Source organism: Fukomys damarensis, unplaced genomic scaffold (genome assembly GCF_012274545.1).
Source record: "Fukomys damarensis isolate Sample0158 unplaced genomic scaffold, DMR_v1.0_HiC HiC_scaffold_25, whole genome shotgun sequence".
Classification (NCBI taxonomy): Eukaryota; Metazoa; Chordata; class Mammalia; order Rodentia; family Bathyergidae; genus Fukomys; species Fukomys damarensis.
Window position 1 is genome coordinate 9261469 of NW_022900937.1, and position 18560 is coordinate 9280028.

The 18560-nt window shown below is 44.0% G+C and overlaps 1 protein-coding gene across 1 annotated transcript in view; it reads right to left on the reverse strand.

The window, feature by feature from the left end:
* Nucleotides 1-1853: 1853 nt before the first annotated feature.
* Mttp (microsomal triglyceride transfer protein) overlaps nt 1854-18560 on the reverse strand; it is a 39679-nt gene continuing 22972 nt past the window's right edge. Inside the window, exons 11-18 of the mRNA XM_010603487.2 lie at nt 17276-17488; nt 15355-15566; nt 13042-13139; nt 12835-12956; nt 11115-11342; nt 6613-6737; nt 4374-4544; nt 1854-3134 (exon numbers count right to left, since the gene is read on the reverse strand). Of these exons, the coding sequence (XP_010601789.1) occupies nt 2963-3134; nt 4374-4544; nt 6613-6737; nt 11115-11342; nt 12835-12956; nt 13042-13139; nt 15355-15566; nt 17276-17488 (1341 nt within the window). The 3' untranslated portion in view covers nt 1854-2962. The remainder of the gene's footprint in view (nt 3135-4373; nt 4545-6612; nt 6738-11114; nt 11343-12834; nt 12957-13041; nt 13140-15354; nt 15567-17275; nt 17489-18560) is intronic.

Sequence of the window (18560 nt, forward strand, 5' to 3'; positions counted from 1 at the left end):
AAAAAAAAAAAAAAAAAAACAACTTCAACAATTAACAGGGCCAGGGATTTAGCTCAGTGGTTCAGTGGCCTGCCTTGCAAGTGCAAGGACCTGAGTTCAATCCCCGGTACCAAAAAAAAAAAAAGAATTAACAAATGGGACTATGTCAAATTAAAAATCTCTTACACTGCAAAGGAAACACACCCACACAGAATGGGGAAAATGTTGCCAGCTACTCCAGCATGGGACCATTGCAGCAGAAGGCTGTGGTGGAGCAAAGCCACTTAGTTCCTGGTGGCCAGGAAACAGAGCAGGGGACAGTGCCAGAGAGGAAGGGACAGGGGCCTGATATAGACCCCAAGGCCGCACTTCCGTGACCCACCAGACATACCCAGAGTGTGCTCTCCAATCCGTAGGCCAGATCCCAGGCCAGCCAAGTTGGCCTTCCACCCCAACTGCCACATCTTACCTGGCCAACACTGGCCTGAAAACTTGAGCCAAATTATACCTTCCCTCCTGTAAGTTGTGGGGTGTGGGTATCGTGCCCCAACAAGGCACAACTGACTTTCACTTCTGTCATCTCTATGTGTTAGCAGCAAATCTTCAAAACTGAAAAGATATTGCAAAGATAATGGGTTCAGAGTGCAGGTTCTGGGGATGAGACACTTAGATTTGAATCCTAGTTAATTCTGTCTAGGAAACTAAATGATTTTTGCACCTTGGTTTCTCCATTGATGTGTTTTGTATAGTAGCTGCTAAGCCATGTACCTGCAGTTGATTAGTCCAAGTTGAGATGTGCTATGTGTATTAAGGTATGCCGTGCTTGGAAGGCTCGCTACTCCCCAAAAGTAAAATATTCCATTAATAATTTTATGTTAGTTACATGTTGATGTGATAATACCTTGAACACACTGAGTTAAACATGATACATTATTAAAATTAATTTCACTTGTTTCTGCTTACGTTTTAATGCAGCTACAGAAATTAAAATTATTTGGATAACATTATATTTCTCTTGGACACTGCTGTAATGTGGAAATAATACTGATTGTTATGAGGGTTAAATTAGCCTATGTAAAGTGCTTAAAAATACCTGGTATATAATGAGCACTAAATAAGCGTGAGCTTAACGATGCTCGAACTTGGGACATAAGTATAACAGGAGATACGTTAGAGGTAAGAATAACAGGAGATAAGTTAGGCTGGGTCCTTAGGGCCTGTGATAAGGAGGGCCAGAAGAGGCCCAGGGACACACTCAGTGGGCCAGTGGTTTGCAAACAGAAAGTCTCTCTTCTCATAGGACAACAAGCAAGATTTACAGTTGCTTTTCTGGCTCCAGCATCTCTTTGTAAATGTGCAATGTGGTCCATCGCTATTACGTGTCTACTTTGTGTACTTGTTCTGTCCTAGGCTCCTGGTTTCTTGCTTCTCTGGTGCACACTGGGGTGGCTAAGTCCTGCCAGTCTCCAAGGATGCACAGACTTTTCTGAGGGGGAGGAAGTGACAAAGTGCTGATGTGGAGAGCACCCTGGTTGTCACTTTTATGAAAATGATCGTCTTACACTTCACAGAGCATGTTATTTGCTCAGGACCTGAGTTGAGGCCCTCAGTTTGTGCCCTGGATCAGCCCTTCCTCCCTGCACCCTCGCCAGGCTCCAGCCTCCCTGTCACTCCTCAGGGACACAGCAGTGAGAGCCAGCTTTCTTTCTAGGGAGCCTGGGTGAGGCCTTGGAAATCCATGTGCCTGTGCAGCCCTCTTGGGCATGCTCAGCCAGTCCGCTGCCTGGGTCTGGTGGTGGAAAGCAGACTCCAGAAGCTCTGTGCTCCAGGAGTGAAAGACGGACAGAGTTCAGTAGATTTTCACACATTTATTTCATCACGTCATCTCAGTGTACAACGATTCCTGGGGGGCTAAACTTCCACGTGGTGTGGCTAATGGGCAAAGGAGCACCTGTCATTTATTTTGGGGCTTATCACAGTGAACACATCCATTTCATTAATAAATATTTTTAAATATCCAACATGGCTTTTAATTCATACAAATAGAGACTCTTTATTTGATTACATATTTTTAAAGCCCAAATTCGCCAGTTTGTGAAAGCACAGTGTTCTGGCTATCATGCCACAAAGCACGTGCCACATAGAGAAAGTGGGAGCCTGTGGGGTGTCCCTGATAAATCTAGTGATCACACTGGAGTCTGAAAGTTTCAACATAAGGAAGAGCAAGCAGTGGTTCTGCATTCGGTGTTCTCACCTCTATAGGCCAAGCCCAGTGTTTCTGGAATGGCCGAGGCTTTGTTGCATGGCCAGATCTGTGTGCCTCCTCCTTAATGCTTGACAAAACCGACAGCAGAAGTATAAATACTAATTCTTTTTGGTACCGTGGATCACAACTCGGGACCTTGCACTTGCGAGACAGGCAGTGGAACCACTGAGCTAAATCCCCAGCAGTATAAATACTAGTTCTTGAGGTTGGCTGACAAAATCCTTTTAAAAGTCTTATACCCCTCTGTCCTGCACCCACTCCCCCCAAGAAAAAGAAGAAAATAAAACATGGCCTTTCACCCATTCAGGCAATGTTTCATAGAAAGCGAGCCATACTTAAAGGTCTATCAGGGGCTTTCTATACACTGACTGAAAGTTATTTAGACAAAGGCAGATTCTCCTGAGTGCATGGCTCTGTTTTTCAGCGCTGATTTCTTCCCAGAGCAGCACTACACTGCCCGTGTTAATGGGAGCTGAAAGAGGAACAGGGAAACTGAGGCTGCTGTGTCACATCTTGGAGGTGTCACAAGCTGCCTCAAAGGGGCACCGCCCAAATCTAATCATGGGAAGCTTTCCCTAGCTCTTTACAAAACTCTTAAATACGGGTAAACATGTAAACACTGCGCTCTCGGAGAGCAAGTATGTAGGCACATTATGTCGTCACGCCGTTACGTCGTATCCATTTCAGGGAAACGTCACGAAACGTCCCTGGCCGGCCCTAAAACCACCCACTGGAGGAGCTCTCTGGCTGCGGAGCGAACACCATGTTGCACATGTCAGAGTTCTCCTGATGCAGCGGCAGCTCACAGCCCGCCAGGAGGCTCTCTCTTCGCTTCCGGATCACGTAGCCTCTGCCAGTGGACAGCCTCTCGTACTTCGTCTCAGATTGCCTGTGTGACCACAACATCACACACGTTAAGTCACTCACACCGATGCCTGTTTCAAGAAACTCTAGAAAGGGTCCAGTGCCAAGGACCTCAGAGTCCCCATGAGGGTGGTCGTCCTCTTTCCCCCTTCTCCTATGCTAACAGGCACACATCAAATGCCCAGAAACAAAGGAATGGCCCTGACTTAATTTTCTAGAGATGAAGGCTGAATTCCTTTTATCTCTGTTCAGCTCTGCAGACCTGGCTGTGTCTCCCACCCCTCATTCCAGAAGCCTGGCTCAGGCCCATGCTGAAAATGTGGTCAGGGAAATGATTCCAGGGCCATGGTTCAAACCAGTGAGCCACCGTGTCCAGGCATTTTGACCATTGGAATGTTCATTTTTTCTTCTCTTTTCTCCCCCTCCCTTTTTAAACAAAGAATGCGTTTATGGAAGTTGGTTCTACATATAAGTTATTGTAAGCTAGTGAGAACGCTACACAGATTCTGTGAAAAATACAACACATGTGTAACTTGTATTATTGACACATTTCTGATACGCATCATAAAATGTCAGCAAAGTTAAACAATATTCAACTCTAGTCTGGCTAGCACAGGAGATGGTGTGAGAAGCAGCTTCCTGTATCTTATGGTTAGACGGGTCAAGGAGACCTCACAGCCCTTACAGAAGAGGCAGTGCCACCTGGGCTGACAGGACTGTCTCCATGGGGTAGCTCTACTACACAGAAGGGTTACAAGAGCCACAGGACATAGTGTGAATAGCAGAGATGTTGGGAAGTCACACAGACAATGTATCCGGTTTTTAAGATGCTGAGCATTCTAGTAACATAGGTTCACAACCCCAAACTCAAGCTGGAGTCCAAACTTAAACCAAAGGCCAAGTTGTTGTACACGATACATAAGAATGATAAATTCACTGGGCCCTTAGGCCACGGTACGTGGGTGGCCAGGTGTTTCATTGTGAACTTTCTGTAGAGCAGACAGCTATTCCTGCGCAATTCCTGTGGTCAATCCAACCCCTTTGTTTCCTTGAGAAGCTATCTCCCGGTTAAATCTGACTCAGTGTCAAATGATTGAGTCATTGGATTTGTCTGATATCCTAGGAACTGATTTTTCTTACTTTTATCAATTATTCTTTGACTCCTTTAAAGAAAGCTCATCTTTTATTTGTTTGGTTTTCGTTTTGAATGCAATCTCCTGCTGGGCTGGGTGCTGTCCCTGGGCATCCCCTGAATTCCACTCACCTGAGAGGAATGTCAGCCTTGTCCATCTGCATGCAGACCAAGAAGGGGTACTGGGAGAACTGCACGGTGGAGACGAACTCCAGGCCGGCCTCCGACTCTGTCCTGGCTTCCAGGCCGGCCTTTACGAAGGAGGAGTCCACCGTGATGTCTGCATTTATCACCACAGCCACCCTAAAGATTGCGAAAAACACCCGTGGGTGTCACATATCACTGGGCTGGACTAATCAGTAGCATTTCACAATCTGTGATGCTGACAGCTGGAAGGGAGCACTCAGAAATGCAGAGATGACCCCTGTGTGCTCAGGACTGTTGGGATGGGGCCTGTCTGGAGCTAGGGAGGGGCCAGGAAAGAGCCAGGGCTCCTCCTTTCTCTGCCTTCATGGGAACAGAGTGTCTATTGGGCATGAGACTGCCTGGCATGATATACAAAGGATCAGCAGGGCCAGGGATTTAGCTCAGCGGTTCGGTGGCCTGCCTCACAAGTGCAAGGACCCGAGTTCGATCCCCAGTACCAAAAACAAAAGAAAAAAAAAAAACAAAGGATCAGCAAGAAAACATGCCTGGAGCCTCGTCTTCTTAGGAGGCCAGAAAGACTAAGTTATCGTGAAAAAGAACTATAAACTCACCAAGATGATAACTGCTGTTACTAACGAGTTTCTTGCTATCTCTGTTGGCTTTGAGGTGGCTGTTTCTATTCCATTTTATTACATCCTAGAGGTGTAAGCGTGGTTGTTGAGCTACTGGAAGAGCCATTCCCACAGGAAGGCAAGCACAGTGGGTGCCCAAGGAGGGGAGTGTGGGGTGGCCCACATCATCTAGAGAACTGGACAGATGGGACTGACTGGGGGATGGGGTCTGAGTGACAATGAAGAGGAAGGTTCACCTTTGGGGTCACTCTAAGTAATGCTTTATAACAAAAGACTAACTCAACTGTGGGAAATTATTCCCACAATTAAATCGCAATTACTCCCACAATTAAATGTTCATTCTTTTTAAGGTATTGATTTTTGCCGTGCAAATTAAAAACCTCTCCGCTGTTTTTAAAGGTACAAAAGTAGGGAAGAGGTCGTTTTAACCCCTGCATCCCTTATAGCATATTCTAATGTCCTCTAGTTAGCAAAAGCTTAAGTGATAAATTTCTTTAAATGAATGAATGAGTAATGAAATGGAAGATAGGTTAGTTCCAATACAGATACAGAGAATGCTGTGTCCCTCTAAAATATCCAGGTTTTTTGGGTCAGTGTTGTTGATTTCTCTCTACAGATAATTCAATATAATTTGGAGAACCTTACTTCCGGAAAATACTTTGAAAAGAGAAGAAAGAGGATAGATTCAGTGGAAAGCTTCAAATGCCCAGTACCATTTCTCATTTTTTGGTTTCTTTTAGTCTTACTATGTGTAATCTTTAAATGTGCCATCATTTGAGAGTTCTGTTGGTTCACAAATATTTGAAAATAAGTAAGAATTCAAATTTTATCACTGTTATCTCATTTCTGGATATTTTTAAATGTCCACAAGTTAAAAATTAATTACATTTTATTTAATTTTCTTCAGTTTTATAACAAAAAAGAATAATTATTTTGATTATATCTAGTTTAGAGACATTGTTTTATGGTCAAAGTAAAACATTTTCATTGGACCTCAGAGGTTGAATAGAAAAACTAAGGAGGCCCAGAAAAAGGCATGCAGATAAAAAACACATAAGAGGGGCCAGAAATTTAGCACAGTGGTTCCACCATCTGCCTCACAAGCACAAGGTCCCAAGTTCGATCCCCAGTACAAACAAACAAACAAAAAAAAAAAAACCACAGATATAAGAACTCTGAATATTTAAGGTTTGGTTCTGTTATCTTTTTACTTTAATCATCTGAAGACAGCAAACAAGGAAAGGTTTTAAACTCCGACAAGAGTGGTGGGCTGAAAACTGCTTCAAAGTAAAAATTTCAGACAGCATCGTTAACCACTACCTAAAGTGAGAAACAAGAGGGCATGCCCCTCACTCTTGGGCACAAGGTCTGTGGGTGTCTCTAAAAGCAGGAAGATCCTTGGTTGACTTGCATTAAGTAACTGACCCTCTCCTAAAAAACTATGTCGGAATGGCTTCCCGTGTTCACTTCCAACTCTATGATTTCATGATGACAAATGCAAAGCATAGACTTTGAAAAGTCCAAAGGTTAAATAATTCCAAGAACATATCTCTGTAGTTCTACCCATAGAGAATTGAACACGATATACTTACCGGTTTTTCACTCGGGTTTTTGACTCACGATACCACAGACTGAACTCCATTGAGCCTGAAATGTCAATAGCTAGACCACCCTGGACCTCTATGTTGGCCTTTAGTCCAGATTGCAACTGAAGCTCCTAGAGGCACACACACACACACACACACATTAAAAAAGTAACAATAGTAAGTACAATACAGTTGCTATGGATATGCTATTGACTTGGGTGGATGTGGAACTTTTCTCTAGGTTTGGAAAATTGTACACATCTTAATCACTAGAAGTAGACTCTGCTAATTTGCTAAGGTAATTAAGACACTAGAGAAGTGAAGATGCAACTGCAAAGGGTGTTCTCCTTCAGTCACTTTTGGGCAAATGGCCCTGGATGTCTGGTCCTCTGAGAAGAAGCATGAGCATCACCAGGAACCTCCCTGTCCCAAGTGCAGGTTCAAGGCTGCCAACACCTTCCAAGACTGGCCCGGCAACCTGTGCTGTCATGAGTGGGATCCAGACTCCTCTAAAACTGAGAACAATGGTGCCAGAGAAATTGAGGGCACCTCCATCGGAGATCCCCTGAGGTTTGTATTTTGTGGGTGGGGGTAGACAAAGCTGTCCTTCAGCACTCTTCAAATACAGACCACTGCATCCTTTTTGCCCAAACAAAAAGTAACACAATGACCCCTGGTGCTGTATACAAGTTCCTGAAGCTACCCATGCCAGGGCAGGGAGGGAGGAAAACTTCCACCTAAGCCTCACACCCCATAGTCTGACATCTGAAATGGCTCTGGCTGAGTGATCAGGTCCAATAAAAACTCGACTGATTTTTCAGGAGCACGGGAATCATTAACAGAAATGGTCCATCCTGAGCAATTTTATGGTTGTCTGATACTCATCGCAGAACATTTTCAGCTGGGCTGAAGTCCGATTGCCTAAGGAGAGCGTTCAGAGCAGTAATGATTCAGAGAAAAGCTCAGCATCTTTACTTTTGATATTCCTCCAAAGATCCTCAGTTCCTGGCAATTGGCAGCACAGCTAACTTCTTTATGTAGCTGTCCCTACACAGACAGAATGAGTCCTGCAGTATCCCATAGAAATGACATGATTTCATTTTCTAAAAAGGACAGCATTGGCCTCCCTGAATTCCAGAGAGCACAGAAGGAAATCTCAGACACACAACTTGGTCTAGGAACAGGCATAGTGAGAAGGTGCGGCAGCGGTGTGACTCTGCTTTCATTCTGTGGGACACTTGGGAGGAAGTGGCGTCACAGCGACAGGGAGAGACTCAGTGCAATGCTCAGGACTTGTTAGGAGGTGCCACGAAGGGTACTGAGAGTCACATGCAGTCTAGAAGAGAAACGTGGGTGCCATGGACACGGGCTGTGCCATGCATCACAGCTAATGTGAAGGAACTGGGAACTTAGGGCAGCCATGCGGTTTGGCTCCTGTCATTGTCAGGTGACAGTGTTTCTCACAGACTATATCTTACTGGAGGTGCCTCACTTAATGAATAGAAAAACCATGTAAGATCATCTAAATCAGGGGTTTCCAAGTGGTGGCCTACAGCAGAGCCAGGTCCTTGAGATTATTTTTTTCTTTTTTTTGAGACAGGGTCTCACTATGTAGTTGAGGCTGACCTGGAACTCACTATGTAGCCCAGGCTTATCTCAAACTCACAGTGATCCACCTGCCTCAGCCTCCCAAGTGCTGGGATTACAGGCATGCACCACCACGCCTGGCCCATGAGTTTTTTTTTTTTTTCTCATTGAGTTTATTGTTGTTTTTTAGGTATACAGTATAGTTACATTCATCACTGGGATCTTGTACCTTGGTTCTCTTTTTTTCCCCTTATCCCTGCCCTCCCTACACCCCATCCTCCCTTCCCTATTTACAAATACTTTATTTCCATTTTGCATTTTCTCATGTTTTTTTTCCTTTTCCCTTATTACCTTCCCATGAGCTATTTTTGTAAATAAAATTTCCAAAAAATTGTAGGCTGTTCACTCTACAGTAGCAGAATTGAGCACGTGCACAAAAACCACATGGCCCTTAAAGCTTAAAATATTTACTTTCTGCCTTTGCAGAACCAATCTACCAACCCAGGCTTAGATGATGACTTATGTTTGCATCTAGTTTTGCACTCTGATCCAAACCATCAAGCATTGCGAATGGGTAGCTGAGCACATGCTGGTGGTGCTATCCTGTGCCTTAAAACGTGGACTATTCATCAGCACTCTTGGGCTACATTTGGAGGTCTCTTCCATTAATAATGGGAGAGGATCACGCAGTGGAAACTCCTGATATCATCTGTGAAGTGTTTGTCACGTGTGCCTTGAGGGTTAAAGGATTGAGAGCCACTACTTCTTTGCCTCTTTGTCTTGCTTTGCATGAACAGGAGCACATTTCTGTTTGCAATGTGTCTACCCCCATGGCAAAACTACATTCACCAGCTTCCCTAGCAGCTAGAAGCAACCATGAGACAGTTTTTGCCAATAACATTGCTTCTAAAAGCGTTCTTGAAAAAAGAGCCAGATATTCCCCTTCCCCTTTTTCCTCCCTGGGATGAGGAGTCACAGCTGGAAAGACAGTGGCCATCAGCTTCACAAGGAGACAAGCTTGAGGTCTAAAGCCCCGAGTCAGAGTCACTGAGTTAAAGGAAAAGAGCTTAGTTCTGGTATTTTAGAGTTTCTATATTAGCCCGGGGTCACCTACTTCTGCATATTTAGTACATGACAAAATTCAAACTACTTGGTTAAGCCACTCTTAGTTGTGTTTTGTTTTTGTTATATATGGTTATCCTGCACTGATGTGAGAAATTATAGAGAATTAATGATACTTAGTTATAGCTATTCGTGCTCTGGGGTGGTTTTAATAAAATCTTATACCTAAAGTCTCTCCAGCTCTTAAAAACTATAACTTCATAACCAGAACCAAACCAATGAGAATCTTCAAATTGTCTGGCAAAGAAAAACAAAGTTGGCAAAATCTTTGGATTATTTTTCCAAATGCTTCACTTTATTACCAGGAAGTTGTGGTTCAAAGCTGTTAAGTAACTGACCAAGAGCCTACAAGCAAGGACATAACGGAGGAAAAATTCAGACCTAGGGTACGGACCATGAATTTAGTAACCCACAAAAGCAAACGTCCCAAGTAAATTCTGTAGTCTATGAATTTAAATTTCAATCTCCTTGTATATCTTCACCATAAGAAGATGAATTAGGGTGACTCCCCAACAGGTCCTTATTCAGCAACTCATTGTCTCTTCCTTCCTTCCTTCTTTCTTTGTGGTTCTGGGGATCAAAGCCAGGGCCTTGTGCACATTGGGCCAGTGCTCTACAACTAAGCTACAGTTTAGTAGCTTTAGTACAGTTGCTATGCTTACTAAAACAAACTAAACTGAGCCTTTAAAGAAAAGGATTTTAAGTATCGTGCATTCACACTCAGGGGTTCTTCAGATTAATTGTCTTCTGTTTCTCAAAAAATCCAAGGACAAAGATCACTCTTGTCTCTTGTATTTTGGTCGCTTGAAACTTTGTGCACAAAAGCTAGCATTGCCAGCCCTTTGCACAATATAGTAAGGTCTGGAGTTAAGGAAAACTGAAAATTACAGCAGACCCGCAAGTTAAACTGGCCTGACATTCAAACAACTTGGGTTCTGACCAGAATTTTAATTTTAACTTACTAACAGAGTCTTGAGTTTTGACCCAAATGCCAGTCACTTGTGCTTCTAGATGGACTCAGGTACAGATTTAATCCTCAAAGGGTCCTGGAAGGAACATTACAACATCCTTTCTTGTGTGGGGTTAACTGCTAATCCCGAGCTAATGTCTAAGGACACTGAGATCTTCTTGTGCACAGGAGGAAGACTTTGAAGGCTGTGGAGAGGAGCCTGAGCCTTCAATTGACCAGCTTGAGTTACACCCAGCCCTCACAATTGAATTGAGTTTGTAAGTCAAGGGTCCACTGTATTCTGAAGAAGGAGGTCTCAAGTACTCCTGCTTTCCAAGAATGAACACACCTTTCTAAGATTCTACAAGGATGAGAATTGGAGGCACAGTCTCCATGAGAATCCTGGAGATTCATGGCTGGTACCACTGGTTGCTTGGCCTCCACTAAACTGGCAGGGTCAAAATGATACACCTTATAGGTCTTTGTCATCACTGTCAAGCATCACTGGGAACTTATAGAAGCCACACGGTTTGGCTCCTATATCCAAGGAAGCCAAGTAAGGTGGCAGTGTTACCTCTGTGCTCCATACCCTCTGCTCTCTCCCAGCTCCTCTTTCTGTTTATTAGCATCTGCATTTGCTTACCTCCCAGTAAGGAGAACCCTAAACAGCTAGTAAGTGCACAAGGAAATGCTGCTTATTTGAAACAAAGAACAGGACAACAGGCAACAGTGCCAAGAGGGCCAAATGCTGAGAAGGTGAGGTCCAAGATGGGCAGAACTTTATCCTGTATCCCTTGGGCATGGAGCACATTTGAGGGACTAATATATATACACAGACAGAGCACAGTACCTGAGAATGGTCTATTAGCAGAATAAGTCCTTTCACCACACTGACAGGGTCGCTGGACGCAGACAGCATTTTGGACATCAGATCACTGTAGCCAGTGAAGAACGTGACTGGTCTGAGCTGAACGTCAAAGAGGATGGCAGACAGGCCAGCGTAGGAGTCCAGGTCCTCCTCGCCCTCATCCGGAGTGGCTGCAATCAAGGCCTCCAGCCCTTGGGCCTCGATTACCACCTAGGAGAAAAGAGATGATAATTTGGGGATTATTCTGGCACATGCTCCTGCCTGCTCTGAGTGATGCCAGGCTTCTGGGACTTGTCTAGGGGTCAAAATTTAAAATGTCTGCAGCAGCTAGGCAAAACCCAACCCATCCCAAACCAAAATGAAAACCTTTCTGCCTGAATAAAAGGCAAGTTGGTCATCTTCACAACCACCCTTTAGGCACAGATGAGCTCACCCATTTTGTAGGGGACAAAATTTTAAAAACTCCAAGCTTGCTCAGCCAGTGAATAGCAGGGGAGAAGTCAACCCGCTGCACTGTGTCTGCGAGGACCAGGAGCTTTCCATTATGCGATGATGCAGTCCCGGGCTCAGTCTGCCCAGGACATTCCACATAGGATGGAATTGCAATTTTAGAGTGTTCTGAGAGGAGGCAAAGGGGCTGGCATGGTTCTAATGCTGCTGATACAGGCAGGCCCAGGACTCTGCACATGTTGAGGTCAAATTCCTCTCCTTCGCCAAAAAGAAAAAAATGATGGCAAGCACCATGGTGGACACCACAAGAAGCTCATGCCTGACTTCTACCACCCAGAGGAAGGCTGAACATTTCCTGTCTGCTGTACCCAGCCCTCAACCCCAGGGTGCCTGGCATTTCAGAGTGAGTATCAGAAAACAGATGGTGACTTCTGGGGACAGAACACTGCCAAAGGGAGTGGTGACACTGCACTGCTGAGAACTCAAGTTTCTGTAGCACAGGGTGACCCTTAAAAGTTCAAAGATTTCAGTTACACAGAAGGTTAGAATGGGATATTCATAAAAACTAAAAAGAAAATGTTTCATAATAAAGAAGCTTTATAGAACAGCACCTAAGTTTTGGTAAAACTAATGGAATGGAAGATAGCTAGTTGTCAAACGTCTGCCCTTTATTCTCCTAGCAGCACTGAAGCCATGCCAATTGGCTCTGTAGAGAGCCATTTTTGTTTGTTTGTTTGTTTGGTATTGGGGATAGAACTCCAGTCCCTGCGCTTGTGAGGCAGGTGGTGGCACCACTGAGCTAAATCCCCAGCCCTAGGGAGCTGTATTCTTTCATGCCTTATCTCTTATAGCTACCGAGTCTCTTTGTAGAGACACTAAAAAAAAGCAAATATATCACAGAATTAAATACTTGGGAGCCCCTAAGGAATATCTCTGTGAATAGCAATAAAATGTCATAAAATGCTTAAGCGAGAAATACTGGCCTTTCAGTTTTGTGGATACCTTTGAAAAGACAAAAATATGCCCAGCAAGTGAGACAAATCAGATTATTTAGGCTTCCAACTTGAAGCCTTCTCTGAGATCACAAACCACACAGCCTCTGGCAGTTGATAAAATACTGGGCAACATGTGACAGAGGCCACAATTAATTTACACCTTCTACAGAGCCACCATCCGTATTCACACGTACGTGTTCCACCTTAGGCTGATTTCTTACATCCTCTATTCCGCAAATTCCACAGGAAATCGTTACCTGGCTACCATGGAGATCAGCCTTCCCGATGTACTGGAAGATATTCAGGTTGCTCCTCCTTAGAATGCCAGAACCCGAGTAAAGGATGTCGAGGCTGTAAGTGGATGCGGAGTGGGAGCTACCTAAGGACAAAACAGCCTCGTCACCCCACAGCAGCCCCTTGTGTTCCCGGGGAGGGGCAGGAGAACCCCTTGGCAGGTTACGTACGGTCTATGTAGCCAGTAAAGGCCGAAGAGGATCCACTCTTGGAGAATCGGTCATAATTGTGAGCCACCATTTCCTTGAGAACTCGGCGAACCATTTTGCTGCAACGTGTAAAGAGAAAAAGCTGCACATTCGTTGTAATGGCTGCCTCCCTGCCAGTTTTGCAAAGAAACTGAATTCTCAGCGAAGGAAAGAGGGAGCCCGATTTTCCTCATGCCACCCCAAGATACAAGGAGCTGCCGGCTGCAGATCAGCGCCATGACGAAAGCTTTCCTTTTCATCCCTCAGGTATCTGCGGGCAGCTTGGTCTCCAAATGCCAGGGCAAGGACGCCAGCTGTGACCTACTTCAGAGGACTGGGGCGGCACCTCAGGAGCTGAGAGCACATGGGCTTGGCGGCACCGCGGTTCTCCTGAAAAGTCTTCATGCCTAAGGAAAGCTGTGCCGAACCAGGAGGCTGCACAGCATTTCTTCAAACATTTCTCTACACCCTCTAATGTCACCATTGGCTAAAAACATGTAACAGTCGACTTCCAGAGTTTCTTCTGTATCTGTGCAGCTTTTAGTTGTACAAACAGCTCACTAAAACCCAAAGAGTAGCCGTTGTCTTCTCTAAGTAATAAGTCTTAACCTTTACCCTATACCTCTCTGTCTTGTCCATGTTTTAATGTTGAGAGCTTTCCATCTCTCATTATACAATCCTAACCTTATCAGTAATAACAAAATTAGAGCAACATAGCAAAGCAGAGAAATAATTAACGACAGTAAACTGAACCTGGCCTAACGCAAAAGTTTTGAGAAGAGGGAGCAGTAATTTTATATGCCCCTCAACCACCATCTTCTGCTACCATAGGTGCCTGGACTGTAGCCTAGGAAAGTGAAGAGGATCGGCCTTAGCAGCTGGCTCCCAACTTCTGCAGGGCACTCATCTGAACGGGTCATTAGACTTGCATTGCTTTGTTCCAGAGATGGAACCAAGACTAAGCTGAGATTTCCATTATGCAAAGACATGATGCTGAGACACTGAGCAGTCACACAGGATTCCCAGAGGACATGAGCTTCCTGCCACCAGAGAAGGTGAGTGAAGCCTGACACCACTTCTAGAGGGCCTGACCCCCACACAGGGAAGAGACACCAACCAAGGTGGCCTTCCACGTCGCTTCCAGCTGGGAGGGTTTGGTTTTGAGAATCTGCCTGTGACGTCTTCCCCCCTAGGCTGCTCTCTGCCCCCTCACCCTCTCTCTGGTGTCCCTGAGTCTCCAAGTTCATAAGACAAAGGCAGTACAGACACCCAGGCCCTGCCAGAGTCTCAGAAGAGCAACGGAGCAGAAGGAAAATTAATCCAGTCACCTAGAAATATGCAACTGCGGCCAGGGCTGACTTCCTGCCTCCCTCCCCGCTTACCTGCTTCTTTCTCTTTTTCCCCCTCTGCCTGGTTCTTCTCTTGGTTCTACTGAGTCCCTGGCTTTTGATCCTTCATTCTTCTTAGCTCTGTTTCCCTTGGGTTCAAGCTTTTGCCATCCTGTCCTCTCACCCGCCCCTGTGCCTCTTCTCCTTTTCTATGGGGAAGGCACCAGTTAGAACGCTGGTGCACTGCCTGTAGAGAAAATGTGAATTGCTTCTCTCTGAAGAGGGGCTTTGGGGGCATCCTGAAGAGTGGCATCCATGGATTTGGGGCCAACGATTGGGAACAGGGGGAGCCAGCAAGAGTGGCAGAGAGCAACTCCGATTGCACGGCAGCCGGTGACCTGTATAGACCCCACCTGAGTCACACACGGGGCAGATGCACTGAAGCCATGATAAATGAGGTCTCAAAGGTTCCTAACACTGGGGAAGTGAAAGTGAAAGACAGCTGACATGCACTTATACCATTCGGTTGTGCTATTTATAAACATAGTCACGCTGAAAATACAATTTTATAATGTTACCAACTTTTGGTAATAGTGGTGTCTCAGTTGGTGAACTTAATTGGCTCCACGATTCTTGGAAAGAGGGTGCCTATCATGTTCACCACCTGAGGCAGCATTCGTGAAAGGAAGCAAAAATTTTCCAAATGCTTCTGTTTGTGAACCAAATTTTTCATGACCACAAGCATTGGTGAATTGAAGTATTGCTGCCTATGTTTACCAGACGGAACAGAACACCAGAGTAAAGATCACACCCAGAGTTCCAAGCCATAAATAGCCAAAGGGAAGCCATTTTATCTGGCTCAATAAACAGCCCTCTGATGGGAAATTGGTTACTGGTTTTATGCAGCACAAGGAACAAAGTATTACTATATTACAAGCAGAGGCGCCACAGGATGAATCTATCATACCTTGCAGGTGTTTCGAAGCGCAGAATGTCTTGAATCATGGCGAGCATGTATTTATTCATTTCTTTGGGAAGCTCCCCAATCGAAAGCAGGATGTTTTTTACCTCCATGTAGGATGGATTGCTGTTTAAAATGACAGCAGCTGCTGTGGTGCGCACAGTCTTTTCATGAACTTTATGATTCTGGTGATAGATCCTGTTCAAGGTCTTCTTAACCTGTTTACAAGATGTTCAAACTTAGTGCACATCTACAAGTTAAGAACTGATACTGTAGCAGGAATGGTGGGTATTTATAAAGACGTGCATGTGTCACTGTTTTCCAAGGTCTGTTGCCATTAGTTAGAGCCGTGCGACTGGACCATAAACAGGATCCGTGTGGCTCACCTCTTGGGGGAGGTAATTGAGAGCTGGTACACCTTCCCACATGCTCACATGACTTCCATGAGCTCACGGCCTCACACGTTAGAAACATCATGAAAAATAAACTTCTGATAACCTGCTGAGATTTCTAAGTGCACTGCAACACAGCCTGGTCTAATTTAGATCTATAGGGTTTAAGGACTGTAGTGCCATGTGGCAAACTGGGGAGAGAAGGCTCTTCCAGCACCCCAGGAAGTACTCAGACTCCTTCTACTCTTTTTAAAAAATGAATGCACCTTATTGGTAGAGCAGCTTTAGTTTCGGTAGAAAACCTGAGTGGGTAGCGCAATGCCCCTGTGTCACTGTCCTGTGCCATGGCTGCTGGGGTCTGGATGTGAATGTGCTTCTCAGAGGCTTCTGTGCTGGGGAGAAATCTTGAGAGAGGAGGCCTTGTGGAAGGAAATGACATGCTAGGAGAATGGTCAGTTCCATGGGCTGGATTAATGCTTCTAAGAATGGGTTGTTGAGAGGGCGCCCAGCACCCCAGAATCTTTATTCCATACATACCATCTGCCACCCTTGCCTGCATTTCCTGCCATTTGATACCATTTGTATAAGAGAACATCAGCACCATGCTCCCTGACCTATAGATCTCTGAGCTACATGGATGCTTTGTAAAGTACTCAGTCTCAGCTGTTCTGTTATAGCAACAGAACACAGACTACCATAGACATCTGTAGTACATCTACTACATTTGATGGACTTAGCTGACACACCATTATCAATCATAGGGCCCATTAGGGCTTCTTTTCTAAACAAAACATTGGCACAAAAGAAAATTTGCCATAACAATAGCAAACTGTGGCCACAAGCAATTTTAGTGTTGACTAGCTCTGTGTAACATGTAATGTGTGAGATTCTATAGTAGGAATGTATAAATATTTCTTTCAAAGTCTGCCTCTGCCTTTTTCTGTCTCCTTCCAATATCAGCCTTGCTCTCAGGCAGATACGAGTTAAGTATCTCACCCAAGAACAAACAACAAGAAAAAGACAGCCAGAATTTATTCTTGGGTCTGTGTTTTTCAAAATCTCGTACCTCTAACCATCATGGTTGATAGCCAATCAACTCTGACACAAAACTGGGAAAGCAGGTGCTTAGGTGCAAACTAAAAACAAAAAACAAAAAATTCTCAGTGTTGAATACTCTTCACAGAAAGTTTATCTTTAGGTTTATAAACATTCTCTGCTCGGTGGAAATTTTAAAAACAAGACTATACTTGAACCAGGATATCTGTTAAGTGTTAAAAAATTTAACAGCATCTTAAAACTTGTAAGAGAAAATGTTTCTGAAAACAATTTGTCTCTTAGAGTAAGATAGTAGGCTTCACTACCAGTGTTTCAGAACATAAGACATTACTCAAAGTGTGAAGCACTTTCAAATAGCCCTACATATAATTTAAGAGTTATCTCAGGCAGGAGATACAGATCACCGGGGGAAAAGTAGAGAGACTCATGAGGAGATTGCTTGTGACCATTAGTGTTGCCAGCATTTCCAGAGATGCTACCTCATCCGTGATGAAGGGGACATCGTATCTCTGGAGGGTGGTGGTGGCCAGGTGGCTGATGGGCCCTTCGCTGGCCTCTGCATACTTCAGCAGAAGTGGGATACCTTCTGGGAGCAGGGCATTCTTCAGGGCCAGCAGGTACATCTTGGTGTCTTCTTTTTTCGCTGGCTTTTCAAGTCCTCCCAGGATTAACTTCTTGGCTTCAACTACTGCCTAAAACATCACACACCTTAGGCATATGTGACTATACACAAAATTAAACTTGGGGGAGAAAACAAGAGTTTCAGGAAACTTTTGCATTGATTGCCTGGTTGAAATAAACAAGTAAAGTTTGCGAAAGGTGTATTCTTTTAAAAAATACATACAGTAACACCTTCTTAAGCACTAAATGTTGTTAATAACAGGCATATTTCATTTTGAACACATCCTGAATGAATACAACCATTTTAAAAATTCCTTTGTAAGTGATTATTTTAGAAACTTCCCACTTACTAAATTTCTGAACATCTTTATACAACTTTTAAGTAACAATTTAAGCAAAAGTCCTTAGAGCTCAACACATAAAGTCCAGTTGTTCTAAAAGTGTTTGTTTTCATTTGACTGTAAATTTAATTAACATTGTCACACAGTTCAAAAATATGATTTAAATGTCTTTTATGTGGCATAAAAAGTACCTTTGCTAGGTACTTTTAAAATGTGTTCTGCATGAGAGGCCTTTTCCTGACCCAGACAAAGAAAGAGAAAAAGAAAAGGAAAAAGAGATAGAAGACAAGTTAATAGTTTAATAGAAAACCAAATTAGATAGAGGGATATCCAAGTTCTGGTCTTATCTTTGCCACTGCATATGTTTTGTGGCTTGTTTCATCTTTAAACCAAAAGATTCTGGGCTGTGATTCAGCTACAGGATTTATGAATTCTTTTTTGTTGTTGTTGTTACCGGGGATTGAACCTAGGACTTTGCACTTGCAAGGCAGGCAGTGGCACCACTAAGCTAAATCCCAAGCTAGGATTTATGAACTCTGAAATCGAGAGGCCGGTACACCTCGCCCCCCACAACAGAACCAATGTACTTCAGTGGAGCTATACAATTCTAAAAGCAATAAATACAGTGAAGAAGTAAAATTAAATCAGCCAGAATATAAAATTACTAAAATTCATTTCAAACATAAACCAATGGACACAAATATATCAAATTGAGAATATAACTTAACTGAAAAGGATAGAAAATAAGGAAGTAACTTTTGAGCGTGAAACTCAGACTATAGGTACTGTCAATGGAAGGCAC